This window comes from Neodiprion fabricii, chromosome 3 (genome assembly GCF_021155785.1).
Source record: "Neodiprion fabricii isolate iyNeoFabr1 chromosome 3, iyNeoFabr1.1, whole genome shotgun sequence".
NCBI lineage: Eukaryota > Metazoa > Arthropoda > Insecta > Hymenoptera > Diprionidae > Neodiprion > Neodiprion fabricii.
Window position 1 is genome coordinate 23,216,623 of NC_060241.1, and position 24,177 is coordinate 23,240,799.

The window sequence follows — 24,177 nt, forward strand, 5'->3', positions numbered from 1 at the left end:
AAGTACGTCAATATTGTACAGAAGGTAAAATAATTTTTTGTCCCTATTTCGTCACATTTTCAAAAAGTCGTATTACTGAAAGTCAATTTTAACAGCTTATCACAATTTGAAATAAATCCACAAGTCTTCTATTCTTCATTCCAGTTAATTTGCAACGAACCTCGTAATAGATTCATTTTTATATTTATTCAAGTACTTGCGTAATTTTTCTTAAGTAAGACCCAATTACCGATTCCAAATTTTGGGAAAAACTCATAAAATAGGTTCATCGTTCTACATATTTTCAACGTGCTTCTTGCAAAGAGAAAAGTGTTTAAGAATTTTTCTTTCATTTTCAAAACTTGAGATATCGAATGTTTTCAACTCATAATTTTAAAAGTCCTCAACAAAGCAAGCGAAAATTCTTCATAGGAAAGTTCTTGAAATGCTTGAAACTAAAAGTGAAGTATTTTGAAATCATTCCAAAATAATTGCAGCTCAAAGTTGACTACGTAAAAACCTTTGAAAAAATAAATTGAGCGTTTTAGAGATGCTAGTGTCGCTTATAAAAGATTTGATATATTCGTTTGAATATAAACGATACACGTTAATATATTTGATTAACATTTAATTATCCGTTGTATAATTTCGGTGTACATATTTCTTGCACAGGATTTTCTCAAGTTTTCAATTTCATGATGACGACGGTATGTTCCAACGTTTTGCATGCGATAATTGTTGGTTATGGAGAACTTTTTTTACTGGCGTGATCAGATGCTTGGATGATAATACGTGAAACTGCCAATACCCCCAAGCCCGGTCAGACCCGGCAAACTGTTACGAAAAGTAACCTAGGGTTATCAGTCTTTGTATATCCTCAGTCGACGGTATATACGTACATCTTCCATACATACACAATCATTGCCTTACTAGAGATGCGAAATTCGATACTCGGCCATATTGGATATTTCTCAGCATCAGTTAGTACATTAGACAAGAGATGGCGCTGTCAGCTAGGTGTAGTTTGGATCGATTAAACCCGGCTAAGGCTATTTTTCATATGAATTTCTCATTGTATTAGGGATATTTGAATGCCTGGAAGATTATTTAGTACGTAGTAAACGTTGAAATTTATCTTTCTACATACTTAATGATAATACATGAAAAATCTCTATACAACCCATCTGTGTAGGCCAGCGCACCGTGCGGTTCTTTTTCTTTTTAAGGCGGACATTTTAAATTAGTGAAATCTACAGCAGCAGCAACCCCGTGCAACGAGGATACTAGATACTCGATGCCAGTGTTTTTGTATCTGAACCAGTGCATTGTGGGTATGGCAACCCAAGATGGCGGGAGCTGTGCGGGGTAAAAGAGTGTAGAATTTAACTATCTTCCTGATAAAATGCCCAGGCCGAAACGAACCGTAAGTACTACATAAGAATTAACCTGTGTTGACACATGATAAGGAGTGTGACAAGTTATTAAATCATTTATCTTGATCAGACGTGTGGATCGTGTTAAATACCGAGAGGTGCATAGCGAAATTTTTATATTTTGATAGACCGCGGTCAAAGAAGCCGCGCGAGGCTACTCGGATGCGTTTTTATCTCTATGTGGATGATTCAAGTATAAATATCCCGCATGTAATAAACATCCGCCGTTATAATGGTAGGATATCGAATAAGACGTTGTGATTATCATTGCATGTTCTTTGCTGAAGAGAATCCTTTGTTTCGTCATTTGTACGGACGGAGAAAAAAATAGATTTAAAAAAATAACCTTAGGTTGGCAGTCGTGTGACATAACCAATTCGACATGCTTTTTTTTGCAATATCATTCAATTTTTACTATGATTTGCTTGATAGTAATCAACAATAGTTTATTTACCCTAGCATAATTATCATCAGTATTCTCATTCCACATTCTGATTATTCTTTACAGTCGACAAAGAGGTATAAAGCTGAAGAAGTCAGCGAAGACAGCAGTGCAGGTAGTGGCAGTGATTTTGATGACGATGAGGATCCAGATAAAATAGAAGTACCAGGTGAGCTTGACAGCAAATGCAATTTTTTTTCTTTCTAAGTGGACTAAGTTTTCTCGATTGGCTTACCCATGATCATGTGGTACTCAAATCAAGACAACTGTTTGAGAAAGTCGTCATAATGTTTTCGCCACATGGTTCTTTTTTATAGAAAAATGTTTGTCATACTTCTGCTCGATGCAATTGAAGCAATTGTTTGTACGTGCCCATACATATAATTTAAATTCGATAATGCTCATGGCCATGGAAATTCTTAATAGATTGCCATCATATGAGAAGAAATTGTCTATTCAAATAAAATAAAAATTAAAATGGTTAGAAAAAATAACAATGTAATACCTACTTTAAGAGTTGAATAAAAAATAAAAAGTTTCAAGTAAAATATTGCGGCAAATTCTGTGTATAGATAACAAGAATACCTGTAGTTAATGACTGTGATAGCTTGCGTTAGTTGAAGAGAAATAAGAATGAACTATAATTGTAATAAAAAAAATGCAATTAACTAGGAAGTCAATATAGATCAATGATGGCAAATAAAAAACAAACAGATTATATTACATAGGAATACCGAATTACATATCATGTTGCAAGACAGAATGATTTGAAGTAGCATAGGACTATGAATACACAAACACATGGTCACAGTAATATTAATATTATCTGTAATACTAAATTATAAATTTAAAATACCAATTAAAAATAATGAATTGAAAGAAAGAGAAAGTTGGCAATGTACTCTGTTAATGAATACCGGAAGCAAGGAGATGGTTAAATTGTTCCAGGGAAATCCCAAATTAATAATACAAGGAAAGATCATAAGTTGGGTTTTAGGAAAGTCCTTGAATAAATATAGTTCAAAAATACATATAGTTTAAAATAGTGTTTTCACATTTTAAAATAATGGTTCGATCAAATTGTTGCATTTCCAAAAAATTGAAAAAGTAGGAGAATGTGATTGACAACCTGGAATTTCGAATGTATGGTATGTACATTTTTATTAAGTAATGGTTTTAACTATTATGATGATCAAGTTTTCTGACGATTATTGTGTACAGCGTTTTATTCGTGTCTTATATCGCAGATGATTTTGTAATGAACCAAAAATTGAAGCAGCATTGAGAACTGATTATCAATCTTAAGGGTGTATTACCTGTGCTGCCCGCTCCAAAACGTATTGAAAGAAGAACATTACGAAAGAAAGATTTAATAAATAGTACTAAAGCTAATTGTTGAATCTCTTTTCAACAAACTTTCCCTTATACAGAAGAAATTTGGAAAACATGAATTGAATATGTAAAAAAAACCCTACCTTTTTCAATATTAAAAAATCACGTTTTTACACGATTCTTAATGTTCAAATTATGCAGAATTCATAGTATTTACAAGCATAATGCGTTATTATTATGTACCTGAAGAATTGATTAATTAGACTGAATCAAACACTCAAGTTGTCACTAAACCCGAGTGCCGAGGATAAATTCCAAAGTAGTGAATGAAGTCTAATTAGTTAGTTAAGAGTAGGATGGTGACATGGTGGTTAAATATGATACTAAACTATTTGTTTATATTGAAATGCTTTTCAATCAGGCCTTAACATTCCAAACTTCAGGCACACGTATTAGTCGTAAAAATTTCATCAACAAATACCTTTAGCATATTTAAAAAGTCATAGAACCATTTAATCTTGTTCATAACCAGGCCATTTTTCATTGAAGTTTATAGTTTTGATTTTTTTTTGTTTATCAAATGGACATTGTGTAACCTGATCTCATCTCAGTTATACAAATGCACCTTTTATCTCTTTGTTTTATCATGATTTTGCTTCATTTAACACTCTTTGAATTGGACTGTATATGTAATATATCCTCAATCACTTAGGATTGTTGATTCTAGTTGGGGCAGGATGTTTCATCGTACAGTATACAGAAATGTATTTAATATATTTTAACAAACCTAAATTATTTATTGATTCGGAAAACCTGATAAAGTCTCTTTACACTTTAACATTGGCATATAGTAGCAATTGATCCATCATAACTTGCATACAATAGGTGGTGGAAAAGATCTGGCGACAGCTGCAGGCATTGGCGGAATTAAAGAGGAGAAACCATTGGTTCCAGCTCCCTTGCTCAAGGGACATGGTGGAGTTAGCAGTACGTAAAGAGAATAAAACTATATATTTTCATCAAATATTATCCACAAATATCTTTCATCATTACTGTGGTATTGAAACGTTGGTTACAAAACCCGATTGAAATGTGATAATCTATCAACAGTCGAATGGGTCTCAACTTCACCAATAATAATGAAACAAAAATTTTTTTTTTAATTGATGTGTGCAGTGATTACTTGCTGAATTTTTTGTAGTTTTGCTTGACTTCTATTTTATATTGAACTTTTACTTTCGAGCGCTTGAGGTTTTTAGGTGATTGTAGTTCTCAGTATGTATGTAATGTAAATGATTTACTTTTACCGTCACTGTAAAGCAACATAAAACTTTACTGCTCTGTTACACTTAGCATTCGTGGAACCCTCGCCATGTGAGTATTAATTACTTCAGTACTTGTACCTGCTACCGTGATTTCCTCCTCCTTATAATATATCAATATTTTTTTTCCACCTGCATTATGAAAGAACTCATATTGCCTGATTACTGTACTCTGACTGTAATTTTCACAGCATAATCAAAATTCTTTTATTTTTGCTGTGCAAAACTTTAAATACCATACACATGGAATCAGTTTTAAGGTCACATACTCATCACGTCCAATTTCGGTGCATTCAAATTTACAAGTAAATTTGGTTGCTCCTTCAACAAATCTTCCTGGCAATGCTCATTCATGATGTAGTCAAATTTAACTCGAATGTAAGTTCTGTTTGTGGCTGATTGTCTATACATCATAAACTGAACAGCAAACTGATTCAAGCTACAAATTCCTGTTCACATACAATAGAAATATTGAATACAACGAGATGAAATGCATTCGGGCTAAACCCTTCCGACCAATTTGTCCTCAGAATAAAAAATTCCGTGTTTCATTCCGGTTTCAAGCTGACCTTAGCAACTGTAACTTTTTTCAAAGTCAAACTATATGTTGCAAAAATTACTATCCATAATTATGCATTCTACATTTAAAGATATCTAACACGTACAGGTTGGTATATAGGCCCCTTTATCAAGTCTTACACTTCACAATGAGAATTACTTGTTATTTACACATGATGAATTCTTTTGCATTTTAGTACTCAACCAAAAATTTGCAAATAAACTACCGGGGGGTCTAGTTACAAAAAGCAACGCCGCTCCAGGCTACGAGATGCTTCGTGTCGGTGGGTCTCAGGGGACACCGGCCTTCATGGGTGTAGGTGGAATGGGGCCGGTTGGACAAATGGCTGCTAATAATCCCTATGCATTTCCACCGAGTCTTGCTAGTTTAGCAGGTTACAATCCCGCTGCCCTTTTTCAACATAGTAAGTCACCTTCTGGTATGTGATAATTTTTATTTAATCTTTCATTTTTGAAATTGGAATTATTCGCACGGTGGAGGTAAATTGTGTCTGGACTTCTGCATTTTTTTTTTGATGCATGAAAAACTTATTTTATCATTGCATTTCTTGATGTAAAAACATGAAGAGACAAAATATCTTCTTCGCTTGTTCTATTCAAAGTCCTAGAAAGCTCTACCGATTTGTTATATTCAATGACATGAAAAATCATGTTGTAATGTTACTTCGAAACAGTATAATTGGGATTACCTACAGTGAGGCCTTCTTATAACACGGCTGTTCGGGAGTATGAGCTATAATGAGAGTATCACCAATCCTCCGAGACTTGTTATGGAGCGGAAGTGTCTGATCAACTTTACTATATGGTACACGAAGCAAAACACTTTCCCTATGGGTTGCGCGTAGTCTCAGGTCATAGAAGGTGAAGGAAGTTGACTCCTGAGGCTGAAAATCGCGTGAAAACGGGACGTCTTATGACAAGGCCCCACTGTAATAGAAATACTATTAAAGTTGCCAAAAACTGTTGTTATTAGTTTTATTCAATTTTTCGTATGGGTTTCTCTAGAATTCAGCTGTATATTCAAATATTTATAGAAATCAGCAATCATAATTTTTCCTAAAGTTATTAGATATTTTCAACAAAACTTTCACTATCGGATTGTACATTTACTAATCACCAACTTACCCATAAATTAGTTCGTGTCGAAATCCGAATCATACCATTTTCTTGTTTATCTAGCAATGGAAATGAGCAATATGATGGGAATGGGTAGTTTAATGGGCCTTGGATCTATGGCTGGTCTAAACCCATTTATGCTGCAACAATTCCTAACCCAAAACGGAATGCATCCAAATTGGTCTGGAGGATTGTCAGGTGATTATTTAAAAGAACTTCAAATAAGTTGCTATACGTTCAATCTCAAAACAACAACCTACCTATAACTTGTTTACTTATCATCTAATTAGGTAAAGCCGTATCTCAATTGTGGATGAATTCCGGTGATCCGGGAAAAATGAACATGCAGCCGACACTGCCAGAAGAAGAAGAAGTGGATGATGAAGATATGGGTGTTGCAGAAACCTACGCAGATTACATGCCAACAAAATGTGAGATATTGACAAAGATAGATACACTTAGATTTTTGTACAGTGTATTTTTACAAGTTTTTCTGTGTTCGATAATAATAGAAAATTATACAAATAAATCAAAAAGTGGTATTATCAATGACGAAAGATGTTGTGTTTAGCAAGAATCGTTTCAACATAAAATCAAATTTCGTTTTAGTAAAACTAGGCCGAAAGCATCCTGATCCTGTTGTGGAAACCGCTTCATTATCTAGCGTGGAGCCGACAGATGTGTGGTATAAAGTTGTCATCCCTGAAGAGATTATTCGGTCCGGCGCCTTGTCCGCGTTGCAATTAGAATCGATAACATATGCATCGCAGCAGCACGAGCACTTATTACCAGATGGTACAAGAGCTGGTTTTCTCATAGGAGATGGAGCTGGAGTAGGAAAAGGTCGAACAATAGCTGGAATAATATTTGAAAATTATTTAAGAGGTAGAAAACGGGCGATCTGGGTATCTGTTTCTAATGATTTGAAATATGATGCTGAACGAGACTTGAAAGACATAGGCGCAGGAAAAATTGAAGTGCATCCATTGAATAAATTTAAATATGCGAAGATATCGTCGGCCGTGAATTCAAACGTTAAGAAAGGTGTTATATTCAGTACTTACTCAGCCCTCATCGGCGAATCTTCTCAAAGTGGGGGTAAATACAAAAGCCGACTGAAGCAGCTATTACAGTGGTGTGGCGAAGACTTTGATGGGTTAATTGTGTTTGATGAGTGTCACAGAGCGAAAAATCTCTGTCCTACTGGTAGTTCAAAACCAACAAAAACTGGCCTTACGGTATTAGAACTTCAAAACAAATTGCCTAAGGCACGTGTTGTATACGCTTCCGCGACGGGTGCGTCGGAACCAAGGAATATGGCTTACATGGTGAGATGTGGTATGTGGGGGGAAGGGACACCTTTTCCGGAATTCACTGACTTCATCGCTGCTGTAGAAAAAAGAGGTGTTGGCGCTATGGAAATTGTAGCTATGGACATGAAGCTGAGAGGAATGTATATAGCCAGACAGCTCAGCTTTCACGGTGTGGCATTCAAAATTGAAGAAGTTCCTTTATCCAAAGAATTTACAAAAGTGTACGACACTTCTGTGAAACTGGTGAGTGTAAACTTTTTACCAACATTTTTTTCTCCAAAGCTGCGACACTTTTAGAAAACCAATAAACGTGAGGGCATCTGATTAGGTATGAAAAATTCCAGAAATTTCGGACACATGTACAGTTTTCATTAAATTCCCAGTCGTAAGTGTTTTTCAATCTCTGGTCACCCTTTTGTAGCAGCAAACTCATTCCTATTGTTAATAATATGGTTACATGTTGTTTCAGTGGGTTGAAGCTATGCAGAAATTTCAAGAGGCTGCTGAACTTATTGATGCCGAAAACAGGATGAAAAAAACAATGTGGGGACAATTCTGGTCTTCGCATCAAAGATTTTTCAAGTATCTTTGTATAGCTGCTAAAGTTAAACATGCGGTAGCAGTTGCTCGTGAAGCAGTGAAATGTGGCAAATGTGTCGTGATAGGTCTACAATCTACTGGAGAAGCCCGTACCTTAGAACAACTAGAGAGAGATGATGGAGAACTCAGTGACTTTGTCTCAACAGCCAAGTAAGAATGAACGTATTCTTTGTATTGTTATTTTTTGTTCGTTTTGTTTGTAGATTATAATATTTCTATAATGATTTGAACGAAAACATTTTTGAAGGGTTAATCTATAATCAATGGCTTTATTATTTGAAGGGGAGTTCTTCAAACTCTGGTGGAAAAACACTTCCCAGCACCTGATCGAAATCGAATACATCGATTGCTTGGTCTTGAGCCACCGAAATCCGGCAAATCTCATAATGGGGACTTTGAGGAAGCAGGAGGTTCAACAGGAAAACGCAAACCAGTGCGTCAAGCTGCACAGAGAGCATCGAAAAAGGTTAAGACATGGTCTACCGATGATGATGTGTCTGAGGATGACAGAAATGGCGGTGGTCGGAGTTCTGGATCGGAGTTTAAACTCTCTGGAACTGAAAGTGAAGATGATAATCGTAGCGACGATGAAAGTAACGCTAGTTCTGACTTTAATCCCTTCTACAGTGACAGTGATTCTGATGCAGGTAATCCTAGATACGTTTTATAAGTTTGGTGATTTTCCATGAGATACACAATATGTCGTGTACACGTATTAGTTTAATATACGTATAGTGTGTTGAAAAGCGATGGTGTTGTTTAAGGTTCTTTGTATATTTCCACACAGATCCGTGGGACCGGAGGAAAAAAAAGGGGAAGAAGCACAAAAAATCGCCGAAAAAACGTCTAAGTACGCAAGATAAAATTCAGTCGATGCTTGCAAGTAAAACATCACATAACAAAAATAAACGGAACGGTGAGAGTGGTATGGGAATGCCTGGAATGGGCCTGTCAATGTCGCAAGCTCCACCACGTGATGCTATAGAGCGTGCTTGTTGCATTAAGGAAGAATTACTGGCTCAGATCGAATCTCTTGGTGACAAATTACCTCCAAATACACTGGATCAACTTATCGATGAATTAGGCGGACCTGAAAACGTTGCAGAAATGACAGGCAGAAAAGGTCGAGTTGTGCAGACTGAGGATGGTGCGATTCAGTATGAATCTCGGTCGGAAGTAGATGTTCCATTAGAAACTTTAAATTTAACAGAAAAACAAAGGTTTATGGATGGCGAAAAAACGGTAGCGATCATCTCCGAGGCCGCGAGCAGTGGTATTTCTCTGCAAAGCGATAGGCGGGCTAGAAATCAAATGCGAAGAGTACATATAACTCTAGAACTGCCATGGAGTGCCGACAGAGCTATCCAACAATTTGGAAGAACTCATAGATCCAATCAAGTCAATGCTCCAGAATACATTTTTCTAATATCCGACTTAGCTGGAGAACGAAGGTTCGCTTCAATCGTAGCAAAACGTTTAGAAAGCTTGGGGGCTTTAACACACGGTGATCGAAGAGCTACAGAAACAAGAGATTTGTCACAGTTCAATATTGATAACAAATATGGTAGGGCTGCATTAGAAGCCACTATGAAAACAATAATGGGTTATGAAAGCCCACTGGTTCCACCACCGCAAGATTACAAAGGAGACTTCTTTAAAGACGTTGCAGATGCCTTGGTTGGGGTTGGACTAATTTGTAACAGTGAGAGCATGCCAGGCGTCTTGACCTTAGACAAAGATTACAATAATATGTCCAAATTTCTGAACAGAATTTTAGGAATGCCCGTCGATTTACAAAATAGACTTTTTAAGTACTTCACCGACACGTTGAATGCGATAGTGACTCAGGCGAAGAAAACCGGTCGTTTTGATATGGGGATTCTCGATTTGGGTACATCTGGTGAAAATGTTAAGAGAGTAAAATTGTACCGATTTTTACGGAAACACGCAACCGGCATTGCGCCAACGGAGCTACACATCGTTCACGTTGAGAGAGGGATGAGCTGGGCAGAAGCTATGGATCGGTGGGAATCTCTAACAGGATCCAAAGAAGGCTTTTACCTGAGTCATCAGGTCAGAAACGGAAAGCAGACAGCTATATTGGCTGTGGCAGTCGAAAGTGGCAAGAAAAAAGGTGAAAATAGAAAGGACCATCTTTACACAGTCTACAGGTGAGCATGAGTGGGAAAATTGTCAAGCAGTCAATTCGATTTTTATCCGTTTAATTAGACAAACGTAAAAACGCATTTCCTATATTGCTTGCTAAATTTATCTATGGCACTTTGTCTGTTGTGCTCAATGACTGTATGTATTGATTAAATTGCAATAAGAGTGAAATTTTGCTAGGCCTAATACGGGTCTGCAGTTGCGACAAGAGACGTTGGGTGAATTAGAGAAAAAGTACAAAAAGGTGGAAACTGAAGAAGCCGAACCACATTGGACTCAGCAGTATGACGCATCAGTAGACACATGTTCTCATGCATACTGGCGGGGAAATTGCAAAAATACCACATTGGGACTGGATTGTGAAGTTGGATTGCGTAGGCGATCCTACAATGTACTTGCAGGATCGGTGCTGAGCGTGTGGAGTCGAGTAGAAAATGTACTAGCTACAAGATCTGGCCACAATTCAAAGATGCAGGTTGTGCGTTTGAGAACTGGTAAGAAGTTAGTCTGAGTTCAATTTTAAATCTAAATCTTGATTAATTTGACAAAAATACATCTAAATACCGTATTGTTCCGAATATAAGCCGAGGTTTTTTGTTGTTGACAGCATCCGCCAAAAACGTCTTCGTCTTATGTGTGGGTAATTAACAAAAATACCCCAAAATACTGTCTTAGAATTGGGGGTCGGTTTATACTTGGAACAATGCGATGGTAATAGGCCGTCTGTTAAATTGGAATAGATATAAAACCGTTTCTACACAATACTTTATAATTTTTAAATTATGTAAATGTTCTCTATTTTCTGTGCAGATGAGAGCTTAAAAATAGTGGGCACGTTAATCCCAAAATCTTGTATGGAAGCATTGCGCGAAGCTCTCTCATCAGATGCTGAAAAAACTGAGGAGCAAACATTCTGAGCAGACTGCCATGTGCTTGGTATGCTTACAATAATTGGTATACTTTGTGAATTCTAAACTTTCTTACACTTACATATACTTCTAATACAATTTACCGTCAATTTATGTGTAATATCAAGTTTTCTTTGGGTAAGAAGAAATGATTATCGTTGATCAATAAATACAGTTGAGCTTCTTAAGAATCGATGATCACTACGAAGAATGTCAAATAAGCCAGAAAAGTTTGACACAGAAATCTGGTTATATGAATCTAGTTAATGTAATTTATTGTAATTAAAGAACGATCGCAATGTATCTCCATGAAGTATCAATTTTTTTTTTTATAACTGAATATTCACGACACTTATTCGGAAAGTTCATTGAAAAATTTTCATTTCCAGGTATGGAAGGACCAAAAATATGTACGCATGTCATGAGTGTTGCTGTCCATGCACTGGATGCTGAGCTGATGTCAGAACAAATAAATACGTCATATTTGCTATTCCGTCAAGGTTATGGAAAAAAAAAACATGTATAGATCACAGAATCTAGCGGAATGCGAATTACAGAATGGTAATTTGCTACGTAGTTGTTTCCACCACGAATAGGAAGAAGTAACTCTTTAGATTCGAAAATAAATCTAATATCGCTGTGTGTGGATACGTTTAGTGTAATAGATGATGTGGACGATGGATATTTGTGACACTTTTTTGTTTCTTTTTCTTCTAGTTTCACATCTTCAGGATTAGTCAGAATCGAATAATCGGAAGGTAATCCTTATTTATTACTAAGTTTTTACCATGATAAAATAAATTAATTATCAGAATTATTACTATTAATATTATTATTACTGTCATTCAAAGATGCAAACGACTAAATTTTAAGAAATATTATAGGGTTAAAAGTGAAATCGAGAAAATGTAAACTTTTGCTAAACTTGAAAGGAAAGTTAGCTACCAAAATTGTTTTCCTATATATCCAACATTATTCGTCTTTTATATGTGTCGTTGGGGAAAACAATTTTGAAATCTTTTTTTCCGCTCTACAAGCCACAAGAAATTGGTCATTTGCAACAATCTCCAAAAAATGGATTTATAAGAATTTAGATAAGAAAGCAACTTATCCACCAACACCTGATAGCTTTTCTTTTTCTTGCGCCTTGCTGTAGGCGATAATTTTGTGAACGTAAGTCTATGGCGTTCTATTTTACCTTGGTCCAGTGTGAAGTACAGATGAAACTCGAATTTTATTCTTGCCGTTTTTATTCTCTAGCAAAAGTGTACAATGCGACGCATCTTCTCTAACAGTGTGACTGAAAGTGTGTTAGGTATTGAAACGTAAGAGAACGTGACTTTCAGTTTACTACATTCTTGTAGGTGCTGTAATTAGGACAAAAAAAACCGAGAATTCGTCACGTATTTCGATATAAGGGTATTAAACATTCTCCAACTTGATTCGGAAATTCATTTCAACACAAAGTTTTTGACTGAGAAGTAACTTTCGGTGAAGCAATCCGCATCACCACTATCAAATATCTTGTTTGAACTATTCAATTATCAATATACATTATTTGTTTAGAGTTATCTATATCACAACCCCATATATCTTTCATATTCACATGTGTGATCCAAATCATTGGAGATTTTTTATAATCGACATTTTCAATAGAAGAAATTTCAATAAGTTCTTATGTTTTTCAAACATTGAGTGAACTTTAAAACAACTCTTGATTGACGAGGAACCCTAGGTAAGTCGACCTCTCTGATTTTGATCTTGCTCACATATCTTTTAGTGCATCGAAAACTAATAGACACATATTTCTTTTATCTGCTAATAAACGGTTTAAAGGGGTGAAAATAACATCCAAAGATGGACACCCAATGGGGTAGTTTCTCAGTTTCGTACTGAAGCACTTGATGTACTTGAATGAAACATTCAAATACATTAATTATACTTGAACGAAACCAATGCTGAAATGTTCCATTCACCAGTAGACACTTTCTGCTTTAGGTTGATTTAAATACATTAAGCGCTTCTGTTTGGAACTGAGAAACCTATCTTGCCGGGTTCTCATCTGCGGGGGACATTATCACCCCTTTAAACCATTTACTAGTAGATAAAAAAAATATACGTCTGTCAGTTTTCATTACCCTACAACATATATGAACTAGATCAAAATTGAATGGGTCGACCAACCTGGGGTTTCTTGTGAGTGTCACTGACATGGTATTGTTTACTTCAAATATAATACAGATAAGTAGTTTTTTAACAGAGGTCTTAAATTAAGGAGTTGTAAAATTGTTTCTTTAATAGCTGATAGATTTAATCAGTGCGATAAAAAAAATTGGTAAAAAAGTTGGGAATGGAAACACCATTTTATACATATTTCGCTTTGTTTAATTTTTTTCAGTTCAATCTGATTCTGGTCGATAGCCAGTACTTTTTCACTGTGTTCTTAGATTTCGTATATACATTGTATAGGACTCAAGGACGATTTGGCTGTGCATTTCGCCAGGTCTTGCCCCGTGGCTGGCATAAGTTAATGTTAACTTTTAATCTATCCAACTTTTATAAAAATTTGACCAAATTTCAGCTAACTTAACTTTGCTATGTGGAAACATGCCAAATCAACCAATACTGAAAATAATTATATTATTGAGTATAGAAAATTCGTTGACAAAATCAAACCTGTCTGATTGGCACTAAAGAAAAAAATCTTATAAACTTTCTTGGTGAATATAGATTCGTGCACTTGGGTATTTTCTGGTGTAGAACTAAAAGAACTCTAAAACAACGCAAACATGCCCCTAGCCATACAAAACAGCATAGTGCATGAGGGTCAAGCAACTACGATTATTTGTTTTGTGCTGGTAATCTAAGTGACGTTATTAATTGGCTTAAGTTGTTACGAAATGGATTCATTGACAGTTTTGGTTGCTTTAATGTGTTGGTTTTTTTTTTTATTTTGAGAGTCATCTACAGAATTGAATTGCACCTGAATATACTTTCATGAACTCATATTCAAAAAAAATATTACAATACCAATTCTTTCAATATTATTATTAATTTATCTTTATTTAACAAACAAATGTTCACTCACGAAATGTTTCCAACATCTCTCGTAAAAAATCATGTTTTGTTCCCTAATGTAATGTTTAACCAGTAAGTGTTTCAACGTAAAAAAACAAAAAACTTAAATTTTTAAAACTAACTAAACTTCACACTCTATAAAAAGGTTGAACGATAGTGGTATTATTTTGTCTTTTAAAATGTTATGTATTATTTTGTATCCTATGAAGTAATTATTTCATCAGTATTAGTTTTTGATTGGCGATTAAATTTTTCCACATATTTTACTTTACTATGGACTAAATGAAATTTATCATGCTTTTATTCTCAAATCATCTGAATAGCCTGAAAACTTGGCGCATATAATCGATAACTAAATGCGTTCACCCGAATGTCCGTTATTGTGAATATATTGTCAAAAGTTAATCGGTGGCTTATGATTGTTATTCCCTCACTGATGGTTTTAGATTAAAGGCTGGGCATAGTGTCGTGCATATTTTCATTGTTCTTACATTCAATATAGCACTTTAGCGCATTGAATGCTGTATGAAATACGAGCAATGCGAAATTTAAGGTACAGAATGCAAAGCGTATTGTATATGAACCACGCTAAAAGTTTAGCTGGGATAATGCTTGAGTTCAAGGTACCATATGTAGGTAATAGTAGGCAACAGTATGGTTTAGTATACTACTAAATAATATAAATATAATAATTCAATTAATGATTACTATTAATGTTAGACACGCTGAACATGATATATTTATATTCACAATAATACCCGTGGTGTATATTAGGTGTTTGTATGGATCGCAATGCAAGATGAGTGTCTACCAGATAACTCAATAAAAAAAAAAATCTTACTTTTTTTTCAAACCTCAACAAACGTCTTCAAAGATGACACAATATGATTTACGTTTCTACATTCCTCTGTGTTTTCTGTAATTCACATCGAAATATTTAATTTTGTACCAAAGTATGCATCATTTTCTACCATCCCAATTTCGTGTGAAGATTGCTTAAGAAAATTTATTTTTCAAATGTCGTTGAAATTGGCATATGACTAAGTCTCCTTACTCAACTCACACCTACACTTAGTTGTGAGATAAAATGAAGTACCACAGATAAGTGAGCAGTTTAGCACTTCTGCAGGCATATAACCGTATAAATCGACAATTGTCTTACAGTTAAATAGCGTTATTCTTGTTTTTTCTGCCAGCTATCGCATACAGTATTGAGAGTCGTAATTCAATCTATCTGAGTTACAATTACACAACAAATACATAATTTCAATATAGTTTTGATGGCGAAACAAGTTATGTGTACGATGCACAGTTTCCCTGTTTCAACTTTGCTTGAATACAATCGTTTTTAGAATTATTGTGGTTGTGTACTTCCCATCATTTTTGCACAAATATTCCCCTTTGAAGTAAAAACTGGGAAAGAGTTGTTATCACCATCCATAAGGCAAAAGGTGTTATGTTGTTACCATTCACGTTTCAATAACTGTGATTTGTAAGTTTTACTGAAGGTGACATGTAGCATTCTTCCTTCAATTTCTTAGTTTTGAGATTCATTAGTAATAGCGTCCATGTGAACATGCATTTGAATTGAGAGACTGTGACAAGGAGGAATGTGACAATACACCACACACATTCGCTATCCATGCTTTACCTTCCTATGGGCCAATTTTTATTTACTTTACGACACATCTGAGTATGATATAAAAGTTGTAGGGAATGTGGATTATATTATCGATTGTGGGAGGACGTAAAATTTGTGGAATTCTAATTTCTGAGCTTTCACGGATGTACAAAGTGCAATTATTGCCGTAATGAGACCAGTGTTTCACATCCAAATAAATAAAAATCACATCCAAAAAAGTAACAGTATTTCGTTCTTGGTATTTTCAATTAGGAGTTAAAACTATTTCATCCTTAATAACTTTTTACCAATTGTACGCTATATCCGTTAGCTTGGTATTAAAATTTCTCATTTAGGTTGTAAGAATTGTGGAGAACATTTTATCTTGTACCCGTACTTGTTGCAATCCATTGTATATCTCAATCTTGATATCAGATTTTCCAATTCGGTTTTTCGTAATTGTAAAGCACAGTTATTTACAATTTCCGTAAAAATGCAGAGGAATGTTGATCGATACTTGGTACATACGATGTTATATTACATTGTAACAATAAAGTTTCTGCACATGATTGGGCGTGCAATATAAGGTATTATTATATGTTTATGCTTCTTTAATTGTAATTTCACCCTCATCTTTCAATATACCCATGTCATTGAATATAGGAATACACTTCATTTAGCTTATTGGCGACTCTAATTATCCGATATGGTAACTAATAGAAATACCCCTCGTTATTATAAGTATTGATTAATAATTATTATATGTTCTATATAACTATAGAAAATCAACAAGCGTTCATAAATTCACGAGAGAGAATTGGTAAAAGATCTGTACAGATATATTAGACAAACCGTTCCTTAATAAAAGTATTTTAATTATTGCTCTCTGATCATTCGTCTTGGCAGATTCATCATTGATTATTTTTCATTACTTGGCTTCGTGGTATTTGAAAAAAACAACTATCTGGAAAATGATGCGTATGTACGTCGTACTCTTTATTTCAGTCTGACATATTTACATATGATACATAATCACCAGCACATTAATGTACTAACCAAGCCATTTCAATAAAGTATTAACTTACAGAAATCTAGTAAAGGCTCATTACTGATATAATTATTGTAGTATAATGAGATTGTAATAAAAAAATAAGGAGACATTGGTAAACTTTAATATTACGGGGAAAACAAAAAAGTTAGAGTTAATGGTGAAATTTTCTAATGTGTATTTTACAGCAGTCATTGAACAAACTTCTACGTAGAAAAATGCTGAATGCAGGTACGTGTAACTAGTGAGTGAGTACATATATGAACGACAGTTTTTTACACAGTCAGTCAGTAAAGTAAATTTGGTTAAGGATGATGGTCGATTGGACAGTAGGTATATATATTAAACCTGAATACTTTTTCCGCATGAAAGGTTTGAAATTCTGTAAGTTTACAATTATTAACTTTTGGCACTTATGTAATCGCATTTGTAATTCATTTTAGTGCTTCAGAAAGTCAAGATATAGTGTAAACTTGTTCTAGAGAGAAAAGATTTACCGATTACTTATAGCTGAAACTACTTCGAATTTGTTAGTGTCTCTGCTGGCACGTTAATCTCGCCTTTTTCTTTATGTACTGTATTTATGTAATTTTTCAATAATGGTCGTAGGGTCAGAACGTCAATTCAAATCATTTGAACGTCTTAAGATGTTGAAAAATCATGCACGTAATAATATCGATGCTCAAAATATTCGTAATAAAAATTTCAATCATTACTCAACTTGAGCTATATTTTAATTTTACATGTCTATACGTTTGAATCTATTTACACCGAATATTTGGTACCAAGTCTTAGATTTTTTTTTTTTTTTAATGTCAACTCAATCCAACTTAATGAAATGCATAAAGTAGCATCAGAAATGTACAAAATCCGATAATCAGTCCTAAAATAATAGAGTCACGGCGTTTTCGAATATTTATTCTTTGCAGTAAACTGTTCACAGCTGGAAATCGATTAGAGATGTCGTTGAAACGGGTTTGAATCCGTTTGAACGTGTGGCGTTGAGATACCAAGTGCTCTCGTGTTTCAACTGCTATACTTATTTGGTCATTGACCAATCGATCAGAGCTGAAATAGAATCAATGTCATTTCATCATTTTAAGATTAACTAAGGAATACACGGACTTACTATTAGCATGTAAGGTTTTGTTCGTGATTTCTTTACTTCCGAAGCTTCGGTGAATCCTCACTATTCTATAAACTCATCAGATTAAATGTTAGCTGCTTGCAAATAATACTCACTTGTGTATGTGCTGACTTTCTTTCAAGTATTGGTCTCTCCTATTGAGACCACTGCCACTTTTATAGTTACTGAAATTTAACAACATCTGGTTAGATTAATAAAAAATCATTTCTGCAGCAAATGCCATTACTCATGGCTACTTGAATACAACTGCAACTCCAGATTGTATATTAACATGCTTGAAAGAGGAAGTAGTTTAATTTTATTAACCTGACTTGACTTAAATCTGTTATTTACACTCCAATTTTGAATCACACAAAATTTGAATGGGGTAACAATTTATAATACATATTTCGATCTCTATTTTTCCTAAGAATTAGTCATGATAATTTTTCATTGGTATCACACAACTTTGCAATGAAAATTTTGCCTTCTTGTTCTATTTAAACTTTTGCAAATCCTGCCAATATCTGTCAGAATCCAGATTTTGAGGTATATTCAAATAGAAAATAACACATTTTATGAGTACTGTGAAAAAAAAATATAAGTCAGATATTTTTGGAACGTCTATCGCAGATATAATACTGTAAGAGGTGCATACTCGATTTCTTTCCGCACGCTGCTAAGGAGATCTTCTCTATCACGTCTGGCGATGAAGTTATTTTGAGTTTTATTGAATTCCAATTTATAATCCTTTAAAATTTCTCTGTGACGTTGTATCCTATGCAACATATGCCCTCCATCAGGTTTTATTTCACTCATTTTGTCATTTACTGCAGATAACTGGAATCAATAATAAAAGCAATCTCACAAGCACTATTTCGTTATTTGACTTGTTTTTTTAATTGAAATTAGCAAAGTTAAAAGCATAGGGGGAAGTCCCCCAGTGCCAGACGCGTAAGGATATTCGTAAATAAAATCGTAACCTACGTGAAAACATAATGGTTTTTATTGTTATGTTCATCTTTGGAGTATTTTCAATGATATAATAACTTTGTGAATTATTATATAACGTTAAACTAAGTAAAAAATATTATTGTATTTAGTAGTAAATACCAGTAAGTTAGAAAAGAGGCACCTAGTACCGGGCGCTGATAGTACGAATGGAAAGAAATCATTAATAAATCTTGCAATGGTCACAAATATATTGCTCAAAGAACTCAGGAATATCTGCGTACACCTCGTGCACCAGTTCTTTAAAATTTGAGCCCTGCATTGTACTTTTTTGTAGTTTATATTTCAGCGCAGCTTCTCTACCGGTCATATTTCCACCCAAGATCATTTGAACTGCCTTTTTCATGTTTTCTTCGGACCATCTTCCTTTTTTGAGTATTTTCGATTGGTTAGTTATGGTAAAATATTATTAAAATAAGTAGGTGCAAGTTTTGTATAAATAACAAAAATATGAGAAAAAAATGGATGTCCGGTACTGGGGGGCAAATCGAGTGTCCGGTATTAGGGACCCGTAATGCACGCGTGAATGACAAAATATGTGCTCGTTCGCAACATATCAACTTCCATTGGACATTATTTGAAAGAATACATAACAACAAATATGCCAGCGGAAAAACAAAACAACAGAACCACTAATTTTTGAAAATATAAGCATGTGAAAATTAGGTGCGACGAAAATTTATGCAGACTCAAACGTGAACTGACTCTCAGCAACGCACGAATGCACGCTGCTGCATGCGGTATATACCCCCATCATTACATCCATTGCACATGTCGAATCACGCAAGAAAACTGTAGATACTGCTTTGACTGCGGGATATACTATGTGTGTCTGGTACTAGTTGCTGTCCGGCGTTACGGGACTTCCCTCTACATAAAGATTAGAGTAAACTAATTGGCTGCTTGCTACTGAAGCTAAAGCCATATTTAAAAAATGTCATGTTTTAGGCTAAGTGAAATTAATTTATTTACCTTGGCGAATAGCGATTCTATCTCTGTAGCCATATTTTCAAATACATGCTCCTCATCGAGCAGAGGAACAGTATCGCTACTAGAATGAGCAGATCCTGCTTTGACACCCAATTTATTGAAGGCATCAAGTTTCGCATCAATTTCATTTTCAAGATGCTGAGCTTGTTTTCTTAGTTCTGAAAGTAATTTAAAAGTGCAATAACTTATCACTGATTTATATTAAAATATTTTTTTCATTCACACAGCAAAGTATGAACTTTCTGTAGAGCATGACCGTTATTAAGATGAATCTATTGTTTTGTTATGCTGTTCATGATGATATGTTTATATTTTATTGTGTGACTGTACAAGGTTGACTATTCAATGTTTATGTGTAGCTCAGGAAAGGGAGCGATAATAACAAATAAAAGCATGATCTTCATGCAGGGTATGCCACTTAGAGCATTGTTAAATTCATGTAAATTGGAATTGAGATCTGTCAAAAGTCAAACTGAACGATAGCATCGAACGGGAGTGAAGAATTATAAGATTTCCTTTCGGAATATCATACAAAGAAAGAATGTTAATTTCATTTTATAATTTAACGTTATTGCGTTACGATATTTTATTGAACACGTAATTTATATTGCCAATAAATACCTTCCCATCCGATAGCACCTGCAACAGTTGCCATTTTCTACGATTTAACTACTCCACGTATAGAGGCAAGTGTGATGATCACAGTGCTCGTTACACCGTAGAGCTGACAGTACGTATAGAGTGGGCCTTTACCTACCGTTGACTTACCACTGGCCAACACAAAAAGTTTCATAAAAAATTTTAAATACACATGTGTCGCAAGTCCGTGTATTGTATTAGATGAAATGACTGTATAGATTAAATAATTCTCCTGTTGGAAGAACGTCATTTCATATAGAAGATTTCTTTTATATCCGTGATCCCGCCGTCAGCATAAAATATCTTTAACCAACGCATTGAAGCAGATTAAAGTAATTTTTCCCGGTTTGAATTTGAGTCACATACCATAGAACAGCCAGAGTGGATTGCATCTTATTCCTTAATCAGAAATGCATGGACAAGTGTCGTCACCTGCATTAAATTCTATAAAATCGTAGGTCAGTAGGCGCTTGTAGTACCGGTATTTCTACCGTTTACGTTAGCAACAAATGCTTTGCTGTATTACACAACGTGAAAGCCGTAGATAATGCAGTGCATATTCACCATAGCAAAGTGTTACAGTCGTGGTCGAAACCGAACAAATCACAAACATTAAGAAATGATACCATTGCGACATATACGAATAAATAATGAACTTTGTAAACTCAAAATTTACTCCAAAATTTTTACTGTTATTTATTAGTATGTACAATCTCCATTGACGGGTTGAAATTGGGTTTTCGCAGAGGATTAATCAATCGTTACAGGTGACAGTGTTACACGAGATGAACCAATGCTAAATATCTATCTAGAAATCTACATCACCGGTAACATTATCTTTTTAGTTTCAATCCTGTGTTCGTGTTTTGGAAAAAAAACAGGGTTTGCGATTCTTCTCTGTTTCATCCATTTTTACGTATCGCCTGACTGTGCATTCGTCGCACGCAGCTAGATCGTCATCTTCAGTTTGCCGGTCCAGACTTGCTTTTGCACAGCCGAATCGCTCGTCGTCATCGGGCATTCGCTATTCGTCAATTCGCCGCTATTTCCTTTCAAGTAACCGAAGCAGAGCCACGTGTGTCAACTATACCTGTAGGATCGTAGCGGCATCAGTTCAAAATATAGATCACCGTGTTCAGTTTGTGTAACATGATTTGGTAAACAAGCTTAAATTTGATAATTGATGGAATCCCGGCGCCCTCGCGAGATATAGCCATACAGAGCAAGAAGAAGAAGAAAAGGGTAATTAATATAATAATCGTAAACGCGTGGCTCGACGTAAAAATTGCTTATTGAAGTAACAGCAGCCGGTGAATATCGAAGGTGAGTTTCATGTCTCGAGTGTTCATTCTTTTGTACAATTTTCTCGTTTGTCAGCGTTGTGTTGTTGTTTTGACGTTTGTTCGCTGTTTTTTGGATAGTGCGTAGTTACGTCGTCCGCAAGTTTATTCAGTCGGTTCAGGCAGCCAGTTACAGTACAAAAAGTACGAGGGAGCTTGGATTTGAGTGTTATTACTGTATGCAGATTCGTTGCTGAATTCATTTGGCTTTCTAAAGTTTGCTAAATACATTATCGACAGATTGAGAGTCAAATTACTCTCGAACGGATTTTCGACTCAAAGTCACACGCGTTTTACGACGTGAGTATGCCGAGATCGTCTTTTGTCACTGTTTCTTGTCTTACTGATAAAACGGACTTTGCGAAACGTGACTTTCGTTCAAGTTCACGTCTCGGAATTCGGATCGCGGATCGATGTCGAATGTGGATGCAACCCTTTAGTATTATTCCTTGTGTATATAAAATCAACCTTATTGGAACATTAGCCGAAAAGAAGACTCGACCGTTGCAAGTTCAAGAGTGCTTTGTTTTTATGTGTAGCTGCGTTCATAGGATGCGTAAAACGTAACGTTCGAAAGCATGTTTTGGTTCGAGTTTATCACTGGTGAGTATTTCTTCGAATTTCGAGTCATTGACTTCATCTCTTCCGAATTTCTTACCGGGGACCGATACTATAACCCTTATTTCGTAGCGTACTGTAACAGAAATTCATACATTACAACGTTACGTATTTGAAAATTTCAAGTGGTTTGACCTCGGTAAATTTTCCGTACATCTTACGGATGACGAAGTGATCGTAAATAAAGAACACAAACGGATGTAAATCGTTCATTTGTTTTTATTCCTTACATGACATTTTTTAATAATTGTATTAAGTTCTGAATGCTACTTGTGTGGATTTGCAAGTCACATTGTTAACAACATATTGTCTTGTCTTACCTGATTACAGAAACCAACTTCAACAACGTTGATAGACGTGGCTTACTGGATTGAAAGACCCGGTCACTAAATCTTAAAAAACATTATGTGGTAGGTGTCCAGATTAATTTATTGCAGAAATGTGACAAGTCCCAAACAATCCAGATCATTTTTCACTCGATTTTGTCATTTACAACATATTTGAGTAGTGGCATAAGATAATACACTAAAATTGCATGTATTTGATCTCAAGTACAATATGGATTTTGAACATGAAATAGTAAAAAATTGTGCTGTTTCACCTGATTATAGGAACAGACTACGGCTAGATTGATTGACATTACAAGTGAATATGTATATTAAGTGGTTCTAGCAATCAATGCTGGAAAACAAAATGCAGATGCTGAGCACGTCAGAATCTTGTAGAAGAACGAAAAATAGATACTTTTGAAATCATTCCAGATTATACTATGATTCTACTTTTCACATTTATCTTTTATTGTTAGTTGAAATTTATTGCTATACACGCCTTGATTATATTATGAAAGAACATTGTAAATTTTCTATGGGGGATGGATTCATATGGAAAATAAGAAACTTATAAAATATTGTTATTTCTTACTCGATTAAAGGGACAGACTACATCGCAGCACTATTGACCGCTTCGAGCAATGATCTGAACTAAGTAACCCGGTCAATCGATGTTCCAGAATAAAGTGAAGAGTAAACCAACTGCTACAGTGAAGAAAATTGAAAGGTATGTAACAACGATTTTTAATTACATTGTCGCTTTTGATCGGAAATGATAGCAAACATTTTGAATGCTGCCCACTGACTTTATACATTCCTTCAATAATTGTGCTTATTTTATTAGCCATTTATTATTTATTGGCCCAGTTCATTTATTAATACGTCACAAAAGACTGAAATGGGGAAAAAAAATAAAAAACATTCTTACACGGTTAGTCTGTAGTGAGGTGAAATCTGATCCAAGTATATTGTGTGAGTAATATTCTGTTATATTCTTATTGCACTGTGAAAAGTGTGTAATTTTACTATTCCTATTCAATCGGAGATGGTACGAGTACTATATTAGCAGAATGCGGTTCGATTCTACAGAAATCAATTCTACAGAGTACATTTTTTTTAGAACTACAAACTCGTTTCTACAGAATATTTTTCTACAGAATGTTTATCCAAACAATATTTTCCTACAG

The 24,177-nt window shown here is 34.9% G+C and overlaps 2 protein-coding genes across 9 annotated transcripts; one reads left to right on the forward strand and one right to left on the reverse strand.

Annotated features, from left to right (window-relative positions):
- The first annotated feature begins 1,297 nt into the window (after positions 1-1,297).
- LOC124177203 (protein strawberry notch) lies at positions 1,298-17,580 on the forward strand. 8 transcript variants are annotated; one of them, XR_006869549.1, is made up of 15 exons: positions 1,298-1,402; positions 1,921-2,023; positions 4,072-4,173; positions 4,540-4,560; positions 5,264-5,506; positions 6,267-6,401; positions 6,494-6,634; positions 6,813-7,759; positions 7,986-8,266; positions 8,399-8,763; positions 8,904-10,287; positions 10,463-10,776; positions 11,093-11,218; positions 11,580-11,751; positions 11,908-17,580. XR_006869549.1 is itself a non-coding variant. In XM_046559341.1 (14 exons), the coding sequence occupies exons 1-13, from the start codon at positions 1,382-1,384 to the stop codon at positions 11,197-11,199; spliced, it is 4,164 nt and encodes a 1,387-aa protein (XP_046415297.1). In that variant the 5' UTR covers positions 1,298-1,381; the 3' UTR covers positions 11,200-11,236; positions 11,580-17,580. The 8 variants fall into 8 exon arrangements, 7 of the variants coding, with proteins under 7 accessions (XP_046415297.1, XP_046415296.1, XP_046415298.1 ...); XM_046559341.1 differs by having other exon boundaries at positions 11,093-11,236; positions 11,580-17,580; XM_046559340.1 differs by having other exon boundaries at positions 11,580-17,580.
- A 111-nt stretch (positions 17,581-17,691) lies between these two features.
- LOC124177205 (Golgi SNAP receptor complex member 1) lies at positions 17,692-20,807 on the reverse strand. Its single transcript, XM_046559347.1, has 5 exons — positions 20,686-20,807; positions 20,047-20,222; positions 18,722-18,903; positions 18,180-18,248; positions 17,692-18,005 (listed from the first exon to the last, which is right to left on the reverse strand). Exons 1-5 carry the CDS (start codon positions 20,717-20,719, stop codon positions 17,768-17,770), a joined length of 699 nt encoding a protein of 232 aa, XP_046415303.1. The 5' UTR covers positions 20,720-20,807; the 3' UTR covers positions 17,692-17,767.
- Positions 20,808-24,177: the final 3,370 nt, after the last annotated feature.